Genomic DNA, 19,496 nt, shown 5'->3' with positions numbered 1-19,496 from the left:
ATGACTTGATAGTTATTTTAAAGTTGTTTATTCTTTTGTTAAACAAATGTAAAAGACAAAGAATATATCTGTACAGTACTCATTATGCTCATTATGTTAGTTAAACGGAAGAAATATCAAATAAACATAAAGTGGTTCGTTAAAACTGGTGATATTGTTTTTTTTAGGTAGGTAGGTATGTCTTGTAATTTGTAACGATTATTTATTAATATATAATTCCTCATAGGCACTATTTCGACTAGTGTTATATGCATTAAAGCAACGGTGACACTGTATATCTGATTACTGATTATTTAATTTTAAATTCAGACTGTTTCATCACTTTGTTTAAGCCGAAGAATAGATCATACTCTACTCACGAGACCGCCTAGCCGACCGACTTATTTTAAATCGATGCGGCGGCCAACAGTGCAAGTTCGCATCGAGATGCCCATAATTCTATCATCGTCTATAATGTACCAAAAAGCGGGAATTATCTTAGTTATTGTAACAATAATGCAATAAAAAAAATTAAATATAAGGTAGCTATGGTGGTATATGTGGCTAGAACCGGAAAATTTACTAGAAACAGTTCATCTTTTCTTGGCAGTCTCTGGTCGAATAGCAGATAAAAATGATTACACCCGATTTTACTCGCGGTAAAATGTTAGAAAACTGACAGCTACGGAACGGCTAACACGGAAAGCCTGCGTACCCTCTAATAGTACCAATCGGAACCGTATTCTGTAACTCTAGCACCTCCTATTAGCTATCAAGAAAGAAGATATATTTATGTATGACAACATTTCTCTAAAATCTTAGTTTCTGCCTTGAATTCACTTCAATAACACCGTGACAACTACTATTTTGATATTATTCCTGAAGCATGCGGGCTGTAACCCACGCACACTTTTTAAGTTATATTGTTAATTTTATAAAATGAACAATCGAAACTATTAACTAAAGGTAACAGAAGTTCAGAGACAACTTTAAGTACAGAGGACTACATGAAATCGAATTGGCTATCTTTTCTTTTAATAAAATAACAACTTTTTATATCATCTAAAACAAATTATTTATAGTTATATATTAATTGCAAGTATTATGTATATATATTTATAACATATATATATATATATATTAGCATATATAGTTAGTTTATAGTACTTTCTTTACTAATCAACGTTTTGTCATTATTATATATCTAATAATAATAATTTGCGCGAATTTATAAATAAATACTTTTGATATGAGGGAAAGAAATTTTATTTCATACAATAAACTTGTTAAAATATGATTTTCTCACTGAGTTGGATATTTGTCTTTCTTAATATAGTATATTGCATACTCCACTTTTACATGATAGCATTTTAAACACAAATCATTTTAAGATTCATCGTGAAATGCTAAATTTTTGTATTGTAAAACAAAACCTCGTGTCATCATTAATTTTTAATACTTTAATAATTTAACATGCCAGGCTTTTAGTAGCGCTTATCTCATAACGAGTAAGCAATGTATAAAATCCGTGTTAATAAACACGTCATAAGAATTATAGTTACGTAATGTCTTTACATTACAAGACATGTGTAAAGACTCTCAAATATTATACTTGATGACGTATCAGGGACCGATGGACCGAGGACGCACCGATTGACTCATTATTGGTAACCAGAACTATCAAGTCTAAACTAAACATTACGATTATATATACATACATATCTATACTAATATTATAAATGCGAAAGTAACTCTGTCTTTTACCTCTTCACGCTTAAACCGCTAAACCGATTAAGATGAAATTTTATATGCAGATACTTTGAGTCCCCGGGAAGGGCATAGACTGTAACTCATCCCTCAAGGGGCTGAATTTTGGGCGATTTAAGTCACAGGTAGGTAGCTAGTATATATATAACCGAGGAATAATCGAGTGGAATGTAATCACATCACCGTGGATAGCACATGGATTTTAACCGCTGATAGAGGATTTAAATCCAAGCTGAAATAGATTTCTGCCACAAAAGTAAGAGATTGATACAAATTGAATCTCATTTATCGTCCCTAACGGGAAGACTCAGCTGCGCAACGTACGCGGTTAGAAAAAATAGACAACTAACTGATATAGATACCGCTCATCTAGTATATTTTGGTTATTTTCAGAGTATTATGTGTTATGACATATTACTTTAGGGTAAATATAGATATTGATTCTATTTTTATTTTACAAACGAGAGCTGTCCGGTCACAGTTACATTGAACAGTAAATCATTAAAATGTGTGGCAAATATAAGCTGATTTTGGTGCGTTACACTTTTACATTAGGAAACTAATATTATAATATAGTGACGCATTGTTAACTGAGTAAGTAGAAAATATATTTGGCGATTCTTTACTATGTGATACAGAGACGATATGAATCAGACTATTTTAATAATTGGTGATTTATCTAACTAAGTTTATTATGTTTTTAATATATATACTTTGAATTCTCAGAGTTAAGTTTAAAGAATATTTATCAGAGTTAGGTATATTAACCACTTAATATGCTTATATTGTTATCAATACTCCTTATCCTTTTGTCTGATTATCTTTATATTCCACTTTATCAACATGTAAACAAATGTTCAAAAGAAAAATATACACTAAATATATTCATATACATGCCGCTTTTTACACATTGAATGCATCCAAGCCGGATAACATAAGAGTTTTAAAATCATATAAATAATGATCAAACGTGTCCATCTTTGAATGAACGAGATTAAAGAAGACATTACTGCTTAAGCGAAAGACGGATACACTAAACAGCTGTCCATTATCTTAATAAAGGCACACAAAAGCATTTTATTTATGCAAATACAGTAATAATGCTCTAATTTTTCAATTTCCCCGAGACCAGTGACTCCATGTCAGTCCAGTCATGTGGAGGATTATATATTTTGTTCGCCTACACATACGTTTCAATATTAAGCCACGGTTTCATTTTTTTTTCATTCATAGTAATTTGTGCATTTTAAATATAATTATCAATATCTCCCTTGCTTAGCAAATGTTTTTTTTAAATTAAGGTATCCTGGATGTTATGTTTCATAATTATTTATATTTATAAAAAGTTTATAATTAAATTGTAAGTTTACCATGAATTATTACTTTATTAGTTAAAAATGGAATGTGTCGATTTATGATTAAGCTCTTTCTTAAGTTTAATGCTTTCTTTATTTAAATTTTGTGTGAGTAAATGCAGACATATCTTCTAAATTAGAAAAACTTACAACTCGTAATGGTTTAGATACAAGCACCTTACGTAAGATTTGAGCTAATGTAGGATGTTCGTACCGACTTAGTTCGTATCGGCTCCTGGCTGGATCGTTACTTTTGAAGTAGTTTCTTTGAATTGTTTGATACAAACGATATGCTAAAGTTACTACTTGAACTTCCACTTCAGTAGTTAGAACAGAAAGGGTATTTAAGGGTCGATTTTAAGTGTTTACTATTATGGTGGAAGCTATTAGAGCGTCTAGGCGGAGCGGGCGCCGCGGAGACGACGATCGATCTGCTCTCGTTTATGGTTAATAACACTCTCAGGGACATTTCACTTTCCATAATTATCCGTTACTTTACTGCACTGATCCGACATAGCCAAGTAGTTAGAACGTATGAATTTTAATTTTTAACCGAAGATTCAAACTTTTTAATGGACCACTATATTCATTTTCTTACTTTGTTAAAAAAACATCGTGAGGAAACCTGCATGAGTGAAATTAGTTCTAAATCCACCTCCTGCTCTAATGCCTTCTCTGCTATTGTGGAACAATATGTGAGGGCCTTAGCCCAGCAGTAAGACATTTACAGGCTATTAATTTACAAGCTCCAAAACCTCCTCGTCCTCCAAGGCCTCTCCTATAGTGGGGAACAATAGAAAAGAGAGCTTAGCTTAGTAGAGAAATATTTACAGAATGGTACAGAAATTTTATTTACTGTTATAGCAACAGAAGTATTTCATATTTATACATAAAACTAAACTGATGTGAAGACACGTCATTAAGAACGGATATGGCATAACTACGAAGGCCATTATAATCATAGTCTATGCAAACTCATACTGCGTAAAGAATTACGTCAAAAGCGGAGCAAAACTAAAAGCAACTTATTATCTCTCGAAAATAAACAAAATGTGTCACACAGTCGTACGTCGCCTTTACATACAATTGGATTAATTACGTTTTTGATTATTTAATTACCGTATACAATATACATTTTTATCTCGTATCCTATATTATTAAACAAGCCAAACAATGTTGCTTAGTAGCCAAATGACAACGTTCATATAATTTATATTTTCTACGTAATTACCTCTTTGAAGATATACCTTTGAGACGACGCATTTTCAGAAGTAATAAAACAAAAGACAGTATTTTTACGTACTAATAACATAAAACCATCTTAGTTAGTAGTTATAAATTAAATGATGTTATATATTTACATCATCTTACCGAGTCAATTATGCATGATTCAGTCTAATAAGAGAATTAAGGATACGTATTTTTTTTTGTTTAATTTTATTAAAAATGATCTAATCAGTCAAAGTTATCGGGCGCCAAGCGGTCCTAACGTCAGTTTGTAACGGCAGTTTGTGAAAAAAAGCTAAATCTCACGCCACATACAGCTTTTTACTTGTAAATTACAGCCTTGTAATATTTTTAAGCTTTTGGGTCAAACTTAAAAATTCAAGGGATAACAACCTGCGGCTTGTATTTGACGTAATAACAGTTACTAGTTTAATAAAAATAGTTTCGTTTAAATGTTTTATTTCGGGTATATTGTTGCAGTTTTTTTATTGATCGATTCCCACTTACAGCATTTAACTGCGTTTAGTCGTTTTGATGTGATTATGTTAACGGCCGAACCGATCATTTAATACTGAAACGAGTTTTAACTCTGTAGCTCTGCAGGTTACAGCTTATTATTCATAAAATAAATAAACTATTCAATATCCTAATCGATAACATAATCGCGTCCTTATAAAAATCATTAGACTCGATCCGTCCGAGCGACCATTCACAATAAATTGTTCTATATAATTATTATATTGATACAATAAAAAATTATATCGGTGATTGTTTAAAAAAGAGTTACTACTGATTTTGTTCTAAGCAGAATCAACATTACGAACCGATGCGCGATGGTTGCTTAACATTCAATTTAATCTAAATGACGATTCAAAAATCCTACATGTATAAAGTATATTTCGATTTTGATTAATACGATGTATGCGTATGAGAGATATTTCATATTTAATAATGATAAACGGAAATAGAATTCTTAAAATAAAGATATAGGTTACACATAACATTTTTCGTCCAATCTTCATCTCATCGATCAGGAACATCTCGCTAATTGAATATAGCAGACGGTGATAATAAACGTCAACTGTTTGTTAAATTTAGCAGCGCCGTGCGAAATGATTGGTGGAACGAAATATACTCACGGCTCCCACGCCTATGGTTCATTCATTGAATGCTACTATGCAGAAATGTTATGCGGATTTCATTCATTTTTAAGATTACGTAATATAAATTACTCCGTGCTCCAAATACCGATTGCCACGATAAGCTTTTATTGCTAACGTTTGATTCAATATAATTAAATAAATAATTTAATTAAAACCAATGTGTAAATAAATGTAAATATTTTACCTCTGAAAATTAGTATTTGAATTGGAAAAGGTTTCAGTTGAATATATATATTTTTTTTAATAATTGTAAATGCAAAATGTTATATCTAAAATATTTACTCTATGTGAAGAGTGAAGATTTAATAAAACTATTGCTTGAGACTGGATATAATTTAGTTTTTTAACTAAGTTAAACACCGAGTTCGAATATAGGCATTTTTCTAGAAAATATTCCCACAAAAAACATATACTCGTTGACATATTATGTACTTCATAGGGTTTCTTTGCACGTTAATCTTTATCGTTATCCGTTCCGGATAAAACTGCACTCGACTAGTTAGCCAACGAGTAATATAACCTCATATCCACATCCAATTTGTTGAAACAGTTAGTTTTAAGGGACACAAAATTGACAAACCACATCAGACCAAGATAGTTATTCCAACTTTACTTAGTTTTTTAAATTATATTAATCATCGACTGCTTTTGACTTCTGTATGGATATTATTATTATTAAAACCATGTTTTCGGTTAAAAAGCAAAATATTGACAATTAATCAATAACAAGAGAGCACGCTAGGTCATACGCGAAGTGCTACGGCGCCGCCGCCTCGGCCGTTGACCGTGCGCGGGGGCGCGCCGACTCCGACCTTGCTCATTGTGCAATCTTTTGCAGGAAATTATCTTTTTACTTCCATAACAAGTTCACTACTATATTTATACATTGCTACGGTATCTCATGAGAGTAAAAAATGATTATATGTTTCTTTGCCGCATTGACCTAGTGGAAAGTACAATGATAGGTACTAAATCAAATGTTATGCGGTAAATTGATTCTTTGTGCAATGCTACGGATCGAAAGAGCATTAAAACTATAAATACGGACCACAGGATACGAAGGTGCGAAAACGATGGTTGTGCCTGGTGCGGCGGCGCGGCGCGGTGGGCTGGTCACGGCGTACCAACTTGCCGAGCAGTTCGAGGAGTGAGAGGCGCAGTGGGCGCGGTGGCACACGAGCCTCGCCACCCTCCGCGCCCAGCACCTCCAGCTCAACCGCCTCCGAGCGCGCGCACATCCGCGCCGCTACCGCCGCGCCATGCCGCGCTCCACTCCGCGCGGCCACCCCGCCGGCTCACCGAGCGAGAAACACGGACGCACCACGCTCCACACGAATCGTGACGGACTTTACACGCGCGCTTCGACTCACCGCGGAACCGATACTCCTCTTCGAAATACACTAGCGCCCTCGCGACGGCGCGCGCATGCACAATTCGAAGTAGTGTTGCCTATAATAATACAGTGTTAACAGCAAAAGAAGAAAATTTCCTACGAAAATTTTAAGTTCGATTTCAAATATAAAATCTAAACAGATAAGTGACGAAAATTAATAATATTATATTCCTTTGGGTAATTTATTAATATAATTGTCCTAATAATTCTGTACGCAATAAAAAATTGTAATTACAACTAAATTAATAAGTTATTATAATTAAAGAATATTTTTAAAGGCGTTTTAATATATGTATTTTTTACATGAATCGTATACATGTTATATGATACCACTGAAGCCTGACTAAATGGCAGTTAAAATCTACCAAAATACGAATTTCATTTTGAGATATCAATCTTGTATCTTATGATTTCATTTAGATTAAAGTTATTATTTAACTTTAATTGCTTATTAAATTGCTTAAAAAAACAGTTTTATTTTAATTTTTTTTATTAAAATAAAATTAATATCTTGGACATCTTCCATAGCTAGGCTAAGGCTAAGTCCTCTCATTGAGGACGTGTTTTGGAGCTAAGCGTGTTGGAACCAGGTATTTCCAATGTGGGTTGGTGGATAAAAAATGTAGCCGAATTTCAATGAAATTACACAGATGCAGGTTTCACGACGTTTTCCTTCACCAGCGAGCACGAGATGAATTATAAAAACAAATTAAGCACATGGAAATTCAGCAGTGCTTGCCAGGTTCATCTTACAGTCAGCAGTTAAGACGCACGCTTTCTAACCACTAGGCCATCTCGGCCATATTTGTATTTAAAAACATACTTACTATTTAAAAATGAATTGGTCGGCTATGCAATTGCGCACGAGATATTAAAGAATAAATTGAAAAATAAATAACAGTTACGCTTCCTTTGTCTCATAATCCGCATAACAGTGCAGGACCCATTGAAGCATCTGGTAATCAGCACGTGTTTTACGAGGCTTCACAGAAGGATCTATGCTCCCTAGATAATGTCACCTACACCAACGGTAAACAGCGGCTTTGGCTTTCTTTAAGAACAATTAAGGTATCAATAAATTAAATCTTAAGCTGCTAGCGGACAAACAACACCTACACGAACGTGATTACGCACTCATGTCGAACATCTCCATAATTTATCACAGGACGATGTATCTTTGAAAAAAATAAACATTTTCAAGTAAACGTGTACATATTTCTCTAAAGCTTCGCGAGCGCAGCGGCATTATAATTAGGGATCTGAGAAGCAGTGTTTGGTTTGCTCTCTTTGCATGGAATAATTTCGACGCAAAAAATCTATGAGGAAGATATCCAAGGCATTATATTATTACGGGACGTGTAGTTGTAAATAAATAAAGGTCAAGCTCATGGTTCTAGTTTCGACAATTTGATTATTTCGATGAAAAATCTACTTTTGTAGCAGCTTTTGCTTTTGCTTTTGCTTTTTTTTTATCTTCTTGTAATCATCAATTTTGAAGTCTTTGAATTTCGTTACGTTTATATTTTACTATTATTCTTTCTGATTAAAATTTCGACGACACATATACTAAACTAACAAGTCAAAATGTAGGTTGTAATCTACAACTGGATGTAATGTTTCATTGATTATTTATAAGGAACGTTATACAGAACCCCACTGAATTTTCTTAAGTATTAAGGGATTTTTCGCTACCTGTGTTGTCTTTAGTTTAGACTATTTTCCCCAGGGAATAAATTTTGAAAAACATTAACAATTTTTTACTCATAAACAGACGCAAATTTTCATTTTTCTAATTTCAAATACCAATAGAGAACTTCCATACAAGCTTTCATAATGAATTCTACCCTTTTAGATGATTAAAAATCACTATAACAACTGTCTATTTCTCAAAAGCAGAATCAATCAGACAGATTCCGATTTAACTATAAAGAAAATAAGCTTTCATACAAACTTTCATGCTAAATTTCACCCTCTTAAATGAGAAATTAAAAAATAAGTTTGAATACTGCCGTCAATTCATTAACAGAAGGCTTCTGTCAAAGATATCGTATTTACAACATCAGATATGTCACGAATTACTATACAAACTATCACTCCCTATTTAACCTCCTTAGGAGATTAATTTTAGTGCTTACTTTCGTTCCATAAGGAATTCCTGTGCGAAATTTTATCCTGTTAGACCCGCCGGCTTAATAGGCTGTGCGTTGTTAGTCAGTCATTTTGGAATTTTATTAAGTAGATGTCAATATAATTCATGAGTCTAGTATATTCTGCCAAATTAATCTTTGGTAAGTAAGGGTTTAGAAAAATCTTACCAGATCGAAAAATTTGTATATATATGAAATGGATGTTGGTGTTTATCAGATTGATACTTTTTATATTATTTTTACCGATATTCATGAAAGTTAATGGAATGTATATAATGTATTTTTATAGAGTAGGTTCTGTATAGGTTTTATACTATGCACTTTGTTGTGACACGCCTATAGTTTAATCCAACCATACACAAAAGCACAAAAGCCAAATAAACAACAATTGACAGCGAAATGACGCGATGTCATTGGTCGAGAGTTTAAATAATCCATGATATTAATTATATAGATTTGCGATAAAATGGCGTTTTGAACGTCTACAAAACTATCATCGGAATATTGGAAGTAAAACTGAAGTGGATATAAGTGGTTATGTGGAATTGTGTTGTATTATAAATACAGATATATTAATCAAGAGCTGTTAGTAGTGTACAATATAACAGAACTATTGGAAAATGGCGTGGAAATGACTACAGCTGACGGTGCAGCCCGTCATCCTTTTTTCTTACAGTTATCTCGACCACTACGTTAATTGAGATACACAGTATATACACAGACAGGACAACGTTTGCCAAGTTTTACTTATTGCATATATTATGTTAGATAATGTTTTCTGATTACTGGAAACTGCAAACTGGATGTGATGAGAGCGAGTTGAACTCATTTACGAGATTGTTGTATTTATCTGCAAACCGAAAAGCTACCATATCATCATAGTAATCTTCACTTATAAAATAACTGTGCAATAAAATATAGATCATTTGAAAGATTACGTTATGAATATCGGCGACTTCGCAATCGGAACTTTGAAAGTAAAATTGAATAAAGAAACTATAATATATATAAATATTAATCAAGAGCTGTTTACGTTGTATAATATAATAGGACTCCTAGAAATCGCATGGAATATATAAATCTAAAGTATGTTTATCTTTATTCCTTCTACCATTGGGACATGCTCTAGAAACATGTAGCAAAAAATCACCCGATTCTTATGTTGCTATAAGGTAAGGTTTTCTCAGAATGACTTCCCTCACGCAGCACGAGCACGAGGTGAATAATTATAAACACAAATTAAGCACATAAAACGGTGATGCTTGATTTGAACCCGTAATCTTCGGTTCAGTTTCACGTGTTTAACCTCTAGGTCATCATAACTAATATATTACCTACTTACCAAGAATTTTGAGCGACCTCTGATAGGCCAGGTGCACGGTTAGAAATAGCTATTGGACAACACACTCACCTTGGCCATGTGTTCTCGCCGAGGACTTTCCCATGTCGGCCGCACCATCGACACACATATAAACTTACACTCACGCGACACTTAACACTAAACACTGTGTATCTACTTAAACTTATTAGGTCGGTGTAAAAGAGGCGTACAAAAGTTACACTTTATATAATCTAAGGCCACTTGAGGGTTGAAATAGGTCTCCTATGGAGTCGCAGGCGGTAGGGTGGTATCAAAACGTGCGGAGGGCCACGCGGTGCGATCGGCATCCTGCGAACCAATCTTGCACTTCAATTTCCTGCAATTAAAGAAATAATTACTAATTTAACCAGTATAATGAATAAAATTCATAAATATACAATCGATAGTTAACATAAAAAATGTTTTTGCCAATATACGTTTTAAATTAGTTGTAATATATAAATATTAGCCATTGTTTTTCTTTGTATTCATTTATTATTATTAGTGATCAAATTTCAAATACAGAGGCCTAAATAAAGATTAAGAAAAACATATTAAAAAAATATGTTTCGGACATAAGTTTTTCATTGCTAATGTTATTTACTGATGTGATTTTTTGGGGTGATAGCACTTGTCTCCTCGATAGCTACCAAAAAAAGAAAAGAAAATCGGTTGGAAAAACAGAAAGCCAGAAAAGGTAGTGAGTTGTTTTTATTTATATATAGAAGAAGATTATCAATAGAAACAATTTCACACAACTTAATTCAGGATTCACAAAGGAAGGATATATAGTATATCTTTTAACTTAATAAGGCGCGCCCCTCTACAATTAATGAATTAATCTATACATCATGCTAACGCAACATCTATGCTAATATTATAAATACGACTCAGTCTGCCTGTTTATATGTAGCTCTTGCACGGCCAATCTATTGAACCAAATTCGATGAAAGGAAGCTCGGACGCCACAAGGACGGATATAGGTTTTTTTGTGCCACCTAACGCCAACCCTTAAAACGCAAGGGGACAACTAGTTCATAATAGAAGAAATAGCCTACATAGTGTAATTTGTATTTTTTGCTGTGTTAACTCTCGCACACTAAGACATCTTCTAAGAACGAACGCCACTCACTCACTCACTCATACTTAGGCGAGCCGGTAACAATTTAACATGGAGTGAGTGACTGAATAAATCTATATCGAATTTTGTACAAAAAAAAACATAAAAATAATATATTTAAAAAATGGGATTACCTCAGTAAAAATTAAATATATTTGGTGAAAATGTGCAATAGTTGAATCGTGATTAACTACTACTTCTATCCAGTTACTTTATTAAGAAGATCAATTTAACAAAATGTTATATTTATTGTATGTCTGTGTGATATAACATTACATTTTATATTTAACATAATTAATTGACGTTAAATGTTTATAACCTGGATGTGGTTAACACGAATACCTAATTAATTCGATACCTGTAATCACATTACTACACATTATTACACATTATCTATAGTAATCATTAATACTATAAACGCGAAAGGCACTCTGTCTGTTACGCTTTTACGGCTAAACGGCTAAATCAAATTGGTTGAAATTGGGTATGAAACAAGCTCGAACCCCAAGGAAGGACGGAGACTACTTTTCTATATCTAAAACCTACGTAGTTCTCCCCCCACAACTTACACGCGGCGAAAACGAGTATATCATATTTCATAGACCTCACTTTAACGTTTAAACAGGACTTCTATTTTATCTAGAACTAAAAATTAAACAAAAACCCCGTACTAGCCGATTGAACGCTACATAAGAAAAATAAAATAAATTCGACGTAGGTAAATAAGCAGTAATGTGGTCGAGGCCTAGCGACAGAGAACGTCAACCAGTTCCTAATGAGACAATTAAACTTGATTGAGAGAATTGAGATGCGCTGCTCGATATTGTCACAATCGCACGTCCTATAAGTGCTCTTCATAAAATTACGACGTAGACGCTCCCGTAGCTATGTGATGATTGAAGGACATAAGAATACTAGCTGCACCGTGCGGTTTCACCTGCGTTTAACGACAACGGGGAGGGAATCGCGATGTTTTGAAAACAAAATTGGACTGTTAGCGCCGTTAGTTACTGTGATTAGCACGTTCAAACAAACAAACAAACAAACTACAATAATTATTATCTAGAATCACTCTAGATACGATTATTTAATTGTTATTTAAAGTGGAGTTAAGTCGCTACTAAAACTGAATGTCTTTTTTTTTATTATTAGGCCTAAGTAGGCGTTAAGGTACATTAGAAGGTAGAACAATCATGGAGTTTTTATTTGACATTGATCGTGTCATGGTAGACAATACATAATAGCGACTTTAAAATCTGACTGGATAGTTCAGAGTAAACTTGAACTTGTGTCCTTGAATTAGTGTTGCATGGCCGTTAAAACTATTAAATTAAAATGTTTTAATAACAAATGTCACTATCAAATCAAGTTTTAATTAAGAAAACACTAAATTTTAAAGATGAATAACATTCAACTTTTCACTTTTAATTTTATAGAATACAACGACATAAATGAATTAAATTATTCTTAATTTTAAATAAAATCATAATCATGTTAAAAATTAATTTTTAATCAAAAATATAATTTCCTCAAGTATGGAAACTCGAAAAATATATACAAACGAAATTAAATCTTTTACGTTAGTGATACCACTTTACGTCTGGTTAAGTTTTATATCTATGCACACAGGTGACGTCTTTTATGCGAGTCTTTATAGCGTCAATATAATTAGAGGGTTTAATCCATCGTGATTTAACTAGCTCATGTGACGCCGAATCATGGAATACGTTAAATAGACTTATAAGAGTTTAACAAGTGAGATAAACAATATTAGATTAAAAATATAAAAATCTATATCAATTATTTATTATACATTTATGAGAAACATTTGCCTTATGTGTGTCACTCATTGTGGGTCTATAAGTTTACATAATAACAAGTTCTTATTAAAATCGGTGTAAGTATATTTCAGAAATGTAGGTTATAACATTTGATTTGACTTTAATCTATAAATATTAATATAACATTCAAGTAAAAATATTCATTCATAATAAAAAAAAAAATACGTCAAATACTCCCTGTAATATTTAAGGTATTTTTCGAGAAATTGTTTTTTACATTCCAAATATAATCAACAATAATAAACCAAAATTAAATATTAATATATTAATTAGTACATTAAATACACAAAGCATTCATACGATTCATCTGAATATCTTTTTGTATTTTTAGATTATTATTGATTGTCGAAGAACATTCATTGATGGTACAAATGGTTGTGGTGCATAAATAAATTAATTAGAACGTTAGTAAGAGTAAATGGATACAATATATTGATTATTCATTTAAATGTCGAGATATTTATTTAATCAACAAATAGAAATATTTTAAGGCATTAAAATAATTGATCTCATTTATATATCATAACGTACTTCGGTATCACAAATTAGCCTAATTGATGCGGAACAAGGATCCTCTATATTTCACAGTGACATCATATATCGAGGCTCAAACCTTGAACTGCAATCTGTTTCTAGTTCGCGATGCTATTAAAAACTTCAATGAAAAAGATTTTGCAGAATTTTTATGTATTTTGTTATTAGTTCAATGTTTTATTGTGATCTACTTAATTATTTCTGAAGTGTCAAAAGAGAAAGAGTCTGCCGTCGTAAATGTTTTTTATGGGATATTAATGGCATAAGATATTTACGTAGGGAAACGTGTAATTTCAATATTATAAGTAAGTTCTTCCGAAGATATTTTATCGACATGTGTTAACGACTAGCGGCTCGACCTTGCAACATATTTACTAGTCCTTGTTTATTGTGTCTATTGTATTATAATCACTGCAAAACCACCAACTCAATAAGTAAACACGCCATTGGATTTATCATTGTAAACCGCAACACAAACAATTAAAATTCTAAGCCTATCATCCTGGTTCTAGTTGATGGCTTACCATTACCGTACAATTGTTGTGATAACTTTAAAACCATAAATGAGATTAGAACGAAATTAAATTATACTAACGTAATTAAATTGTCATTGTATATATTTAGTACTGGCTAATGTCCGGCGCGCGTTACAATAACCATGAATTTTTTGCTAATATTTAAATATCCGATGTTTCACGCGCTACCTTTACTCTGATGGTAATCTACCAGAAATCTTAACACGAGTGTTAACAACAGATATACAAAACTTTAACTGAATCGTATAATTGGTTAAGGAGCTCATGTTACGAGGAAATATTTATTTTACTAGTGTCCGCTCAGCTGTTGAAATTTAATAATAACCACTATTGAAAATTTGCGGAAAACATACGAGTTAAGTTAAACATATAAAGAATAAAACAGCTGAAAATAAGTAGAGAAAAAGGTACTGAACTGATGTTCTGCATTTGCATATTTATCCATAGATAAGATGTATATCGAGAACCACTTATAAAATACATTTACATGTAAATTAATTATTAAATGTTCCATTGATAACGACTCATTTAATATACATAGAATGAACCAATTCTCAATACTTAAACAGAATCAAATACATTCGCATGACATCTTTTCAATAACGAGTCGAATGTTCATTGCTGAAAAAGATGATCGTTAGATCCAGAATTTTATATTACAACTGGCACAGCCGTGCCCCGCTGTTGCACCAGCTTTAAATTTGGATTATCCAAGCCCGTTTCATACAGATGAGGACTGATAAGTACTTGCCTACAGTCTGCCAAAATGTTTGATATTAATGGTTACTGCTGCGCGTAAAGCTATATAGCCCTATTTCTTAACAAACGGGCTATATACCTACTTAATAAAAAAAAACCGTAAAAACTCTCTGTCATCAATATAAAGACATAAATTAAATAAAAAGAGGTAAGTATATAATATAAGTTACCATATTGTACAATAATTCTTTGAGGACAAATTACAAAACGGTAAAATCAAATATTAATAAAAGAAGTAGAAGCTTATATCGATTCCTTTGATCAATGTTTGCATCTTTAACTATCATAGATAAAATTGTTGTATTAAATTTCAATTGAGGATATTTTTTTAAACTTTACCATAGATATGAACCTCGTAATCAAAATTTGTTAGAAATGTACAGAAAATTCTAGAATCCTAGATAAGTAACATTACGTCATCTGTTGTAATGCAAACTTGATAATGATATACCGGCGTTTTTTTTTTTGCTTTAAGGGATATACGATAATGAGGTAAGTGTGTTTTTCTCCAATATCTTTTAATGTCCATTGTATTTATACAATAATTACCAATGTAAGGTAAGCCGACTACTATTTTTGCTATTATTATTTTTAAATAGGTAAGCGGAATTGCAAATGGAAATCTTGGTCACCAACCCCAATTGTAAGTTTGTATTGGCGCTGTAAGAAATATTCACCATACTTTACATTGTCTATGCGTCACCAACCTTGGGAACCAAGTTATGTCACTTGTTCCTGTAAATACCCAGAAGGTCTTAAAACAAAGACCTAAAACAAAAAAAACAGTTTTACTTGAAAAATAAAAGGAGTTCAATCATTGTCCGATGTTAGTGAAATTACTTTCAACATAAAAATAGTTATCAAACGAAAAACAAGGAGTTTTAAGAATAGTTTTTATAGATTTTATCTTTTATACAACCACGATTAGATTATGTATATAACCTACTATAATTTAAATTTATTATAATACCTCCATGGACAAGAACTTTTTAAATTGAATAAATTAAAAAAGTAAATGCGCCAATGTGATGACTAAAACAATGTTATATCTATTTATTTATATTATCTTTCGAGTGGTACTGTTTGTAGTAAACACTACAAATGTAAAGATTAACTACAATCTGTTCCTCGTAATATTATTGCAACAACAATAATTAGTCTACTGAGATTGGTATATAAAGTTTATTTTCCTTATAACCTTTAATATAAAAAAAAATCTTATCTGATCCAGGCCCCTGGAAATTTTAAAAGCTTTAATTCGAACTTCAAGTTTCGATGTGTAACTTTTGAAGGAGCTTTTCATTCAAACTTGATTACGAGTTCCAATTTCCAACGTCGAAAATATTACATTATGCAAGTCTTAAGTCGTGTTGGCTTGTTTATCGACTGGAGCTGGTTCGGCGCTTGTACAAAATTTGATAAATAATAATATCTAATCATTTTATTACTCTTCGTCCAATTACTTTTCAATTACTTCTCGTTCCAATTACTTCTCGTTACTTTGTAAGATTGGCTAAATATATGTATGTACACGTAAAATTGTGCAAAATTGTTGGTGGAACAATATTAGGCTGGTAGTAAGAAATGAACACGCTCGACTAGGATAGACCCACTGACAAGTAACTCCCCAAAATGTAATACTACATATTACCGTTGTACGGTTACAGGGTAAAGGGGTCTCGTTGGTCTAGCGACTAGCTTTTAGTGCAGCTCTTCTCCCATCCCTTCGAATTAGATTGAGGAAACAGAGATTGAATCCTTTGAACTTAAATGCGTTTCCTTCAAGATAGGACGTCTTGACGGAAGTCAGCAAATTACAGGCAAAAGGGAGAAAACAGCACGAATTCCATTGACGGCATTGACGATGTAAGGAAATAAGTGCCCACGAAACAGATGACTTTTTCTTGTCATTTTGGATACGAATCGTCTACTAACCCGTACGTCGTTCCGTACTATTAACTTCCTTTTTATGTTAAGATATTAAAGACGGTATTCATCTACTTTTTAAGTTGTTTTTATTACAGATAGAACTGGCGAATCGAATTTAATGAAACCTTAATATGCTATTCATTGTGGTATTACGCGGCGGATGTCGCTGTTTTAAAGTCGATATTATCCTTTTTAAAACTACATACACCAATAAGATTTCAACATTCCAGGCCTCCAATAATAACAATAACCTTACCTTAACTTACAAATAGAAAATTGTAAACTTGTATTTAACGAATAATCCGTTAGTACTCATTCTTTCTTTTATTAGAACTAGTTAAAGGCGGAACCGTATTTGATGAAGGTTTTTGAATTTTATATGTAAGATAATTTCTTCAAAATACTAAACAATATTATTAAGTAACCCTATCAAAATTTTATCCGTAAATGAAAACATGGAACGTAATAAACGATTAAATGAAACGTAACAATAATTTGCGTCTAGACTGTAGACATATTCTTAGTGTTGCCTTTCATTACATAAAGTGTTACTCACACCTACTTCTATTCTACTATTTGATGTTTTGGGACTAAGTAGACTAAATGTTTAATTTGATTTCTTACTAGTTAGCAGTCTTGACCTCATCCGCGTGTTACTTGTTAGCAATAATGTAGAAACACGCTCAACAGCCGAGCCTAGCATTCGAGCAACAAATATGCTTTTATGTTAATGTATATTGAGGTTATTAATTATATATACATTTTATTAGACATTTTAAAATTATCATTGGACTAGCTTAATAGAAAGATTAAAATTTGCATCTTGAAAAGAGCAATTGTTTTGCGTGATGGTGCAGACACGAAACCAGTTTCTTCGTCCATACACATAAATACTCTATACAAATATATTAAATTGAATACTATGTTTTTAAAACAACTGCCGTTTTAAAGTATATTCGCAAGTTATCAAAACCAAAACAACCAAATTATAACTACTACTTTAAAACAGGTAAAATTATAAACATATAAAACTTATGTATATTTATAGGGAACAATCAAACGTTCTGTTTAGTTATTTTATTTAGATAAATTTCATTTTAATAAAATAGGTTAGTTTATAAAAAAAATATACGATCTTGAAGTTCACGCTATTTTAAGCACACAAGCAGGTTTATAAGGAACATAATTATAATTCATAAAAACTATATTGGGATTGTTCCGAAATTCCCTCTATTTAGAATAAATAGTAATGTCGTTTTTCCTCAGTTTATATTCGCGTTATAAATACTCAATTTTATATTATCGCACGCGTGTAAAATCACGTGTCACAGCTTGTATTTATAAAGATACAAGATATTTAAAAATATGCAAATACAATCACGTTTTCAATGATTAAATAGGAAATTTATAGATTTATACATAATTATAATTCTAGTTTTGTTGAGGATTGGCAAATATAAAAAGTATTTTAATGTTTGTCGGTCAAGGCTAACCTCTACCTAAACATACGATGACGGCGGTAAAAGGATTTACAGAAAAAAATGTTTGCCTATTACGTATACTATTATAGTATTTATGTTTATGTTGTTGAGTACAAAAGAATCGAATCAAATATAAAACAACAATTATTTTTTTAGATATTCAGCCACTAGCTATGGATATGTTTTGAGTACTTGATAATATACCAAAGTATATAATATAATGATATGGTTTATTAAAATACAAAATTACATGACTTTCGTTTACATTTCCATAAAAATCGTTCAAAAATAAAAACATTTGGATATTGGGCGATAAATAATTTAAGAAAATTATTTTCTGAAATCTTTTATAGATAAGTATTGCATTGTAGTTATTTCATAAATCGAGATAAACATACTATTGGTCTGTGCTACAAAAAAATTCGGAACAAATTATTTAAAAAATATTTAAAGATGAAAAACATAAAAATTTATTCAACAGTTACACTTCCAAAACTAAATTTGGTTTCATTGCAATTTATAAAAGTTATAGTGTCGAAGACAACATTATGTATACTTATATTTGAAACATGTGATAAAATAAATTAACTGGTAACCGCTTTTGCCATATAGCATTTAATTGTCGTTAAAAAATAATAAGTATTGAGGCTAACCTAAATTAAATGACAACTCACATCAAAAGATATTAAGACATCAGACGAGGTAATATTTATCACTTTTACCTTTAAATTGTAGATATATTCTGTGGAGTTGTAAATAAAATCACGTTAAAGGCACTAGTATCGTTTCGGTTTGATATGAATTTTCGCTTAAATTAACAAAGTCCGCAGCGCGTAGTCTACGGGCGTGCGACTCGCGACGCTGCGGTAGACAAACTGTTTTGATAGCGTAGCGTATAGTATGTA

At 31.9% G+C, this 19,496-nt stretch overlaps 1 protein-coding gene across 6 annotated transcripts in view; it reads right to left on the bottom strand.

The window, feature by feature from the left end:
- LOC113398721 (probable phospholipid-transporting ATPase IM) overlaps window positions 1-19,496 on the bottom strand; it is a 70,151-nt gene that overhangs the window by 27,973 nt on the left and 22,682 nt on the right. For 2 of the 6 annotated variants that reach the window (XM_064216843.1, XM_064216844.1), the window contains exon 2: window positions 10,443-10,728. In XM_064216843.1, the coding sequence (XP_064072913.1) occupies window positions 10,443-10,500 (58 nt within the window). In that variant the 5' untranslated portion in view covers window positions 10,501-10,728. Of the gene's footprint in view, window positions 1-6,539; window positions 6,875-10,442; window positions 10,729-19,313; window positions 19,477-19,496 lie in introns of those variants that run through there. The other 4 variants (XM_064216842.1, XM_064216846.1, XM_064216845.1 and 1 more) reach the window with 3 other exon arrangements.

Source organism: Vanessa tameamea, chromosome 14, assembly GCF_037043105.1.
Source record: "Vanessa tameamea isolate UH-Manoa-2023 chromosome 14, ilVanTame1 primary haplotype, whole genome shotgun sequence".
Classification (NCBI taxonomy): Eukaryota; Metazoa; Arthropoda; class Insecta; order Lepidoptera; family Nymphalidae; genus Vanessa; species Vanessa tameamea.
Note: the sequence above shows the minus strand (reverse complement) of the source record. Positions and strands in the feature narration are given on the sequence as shown.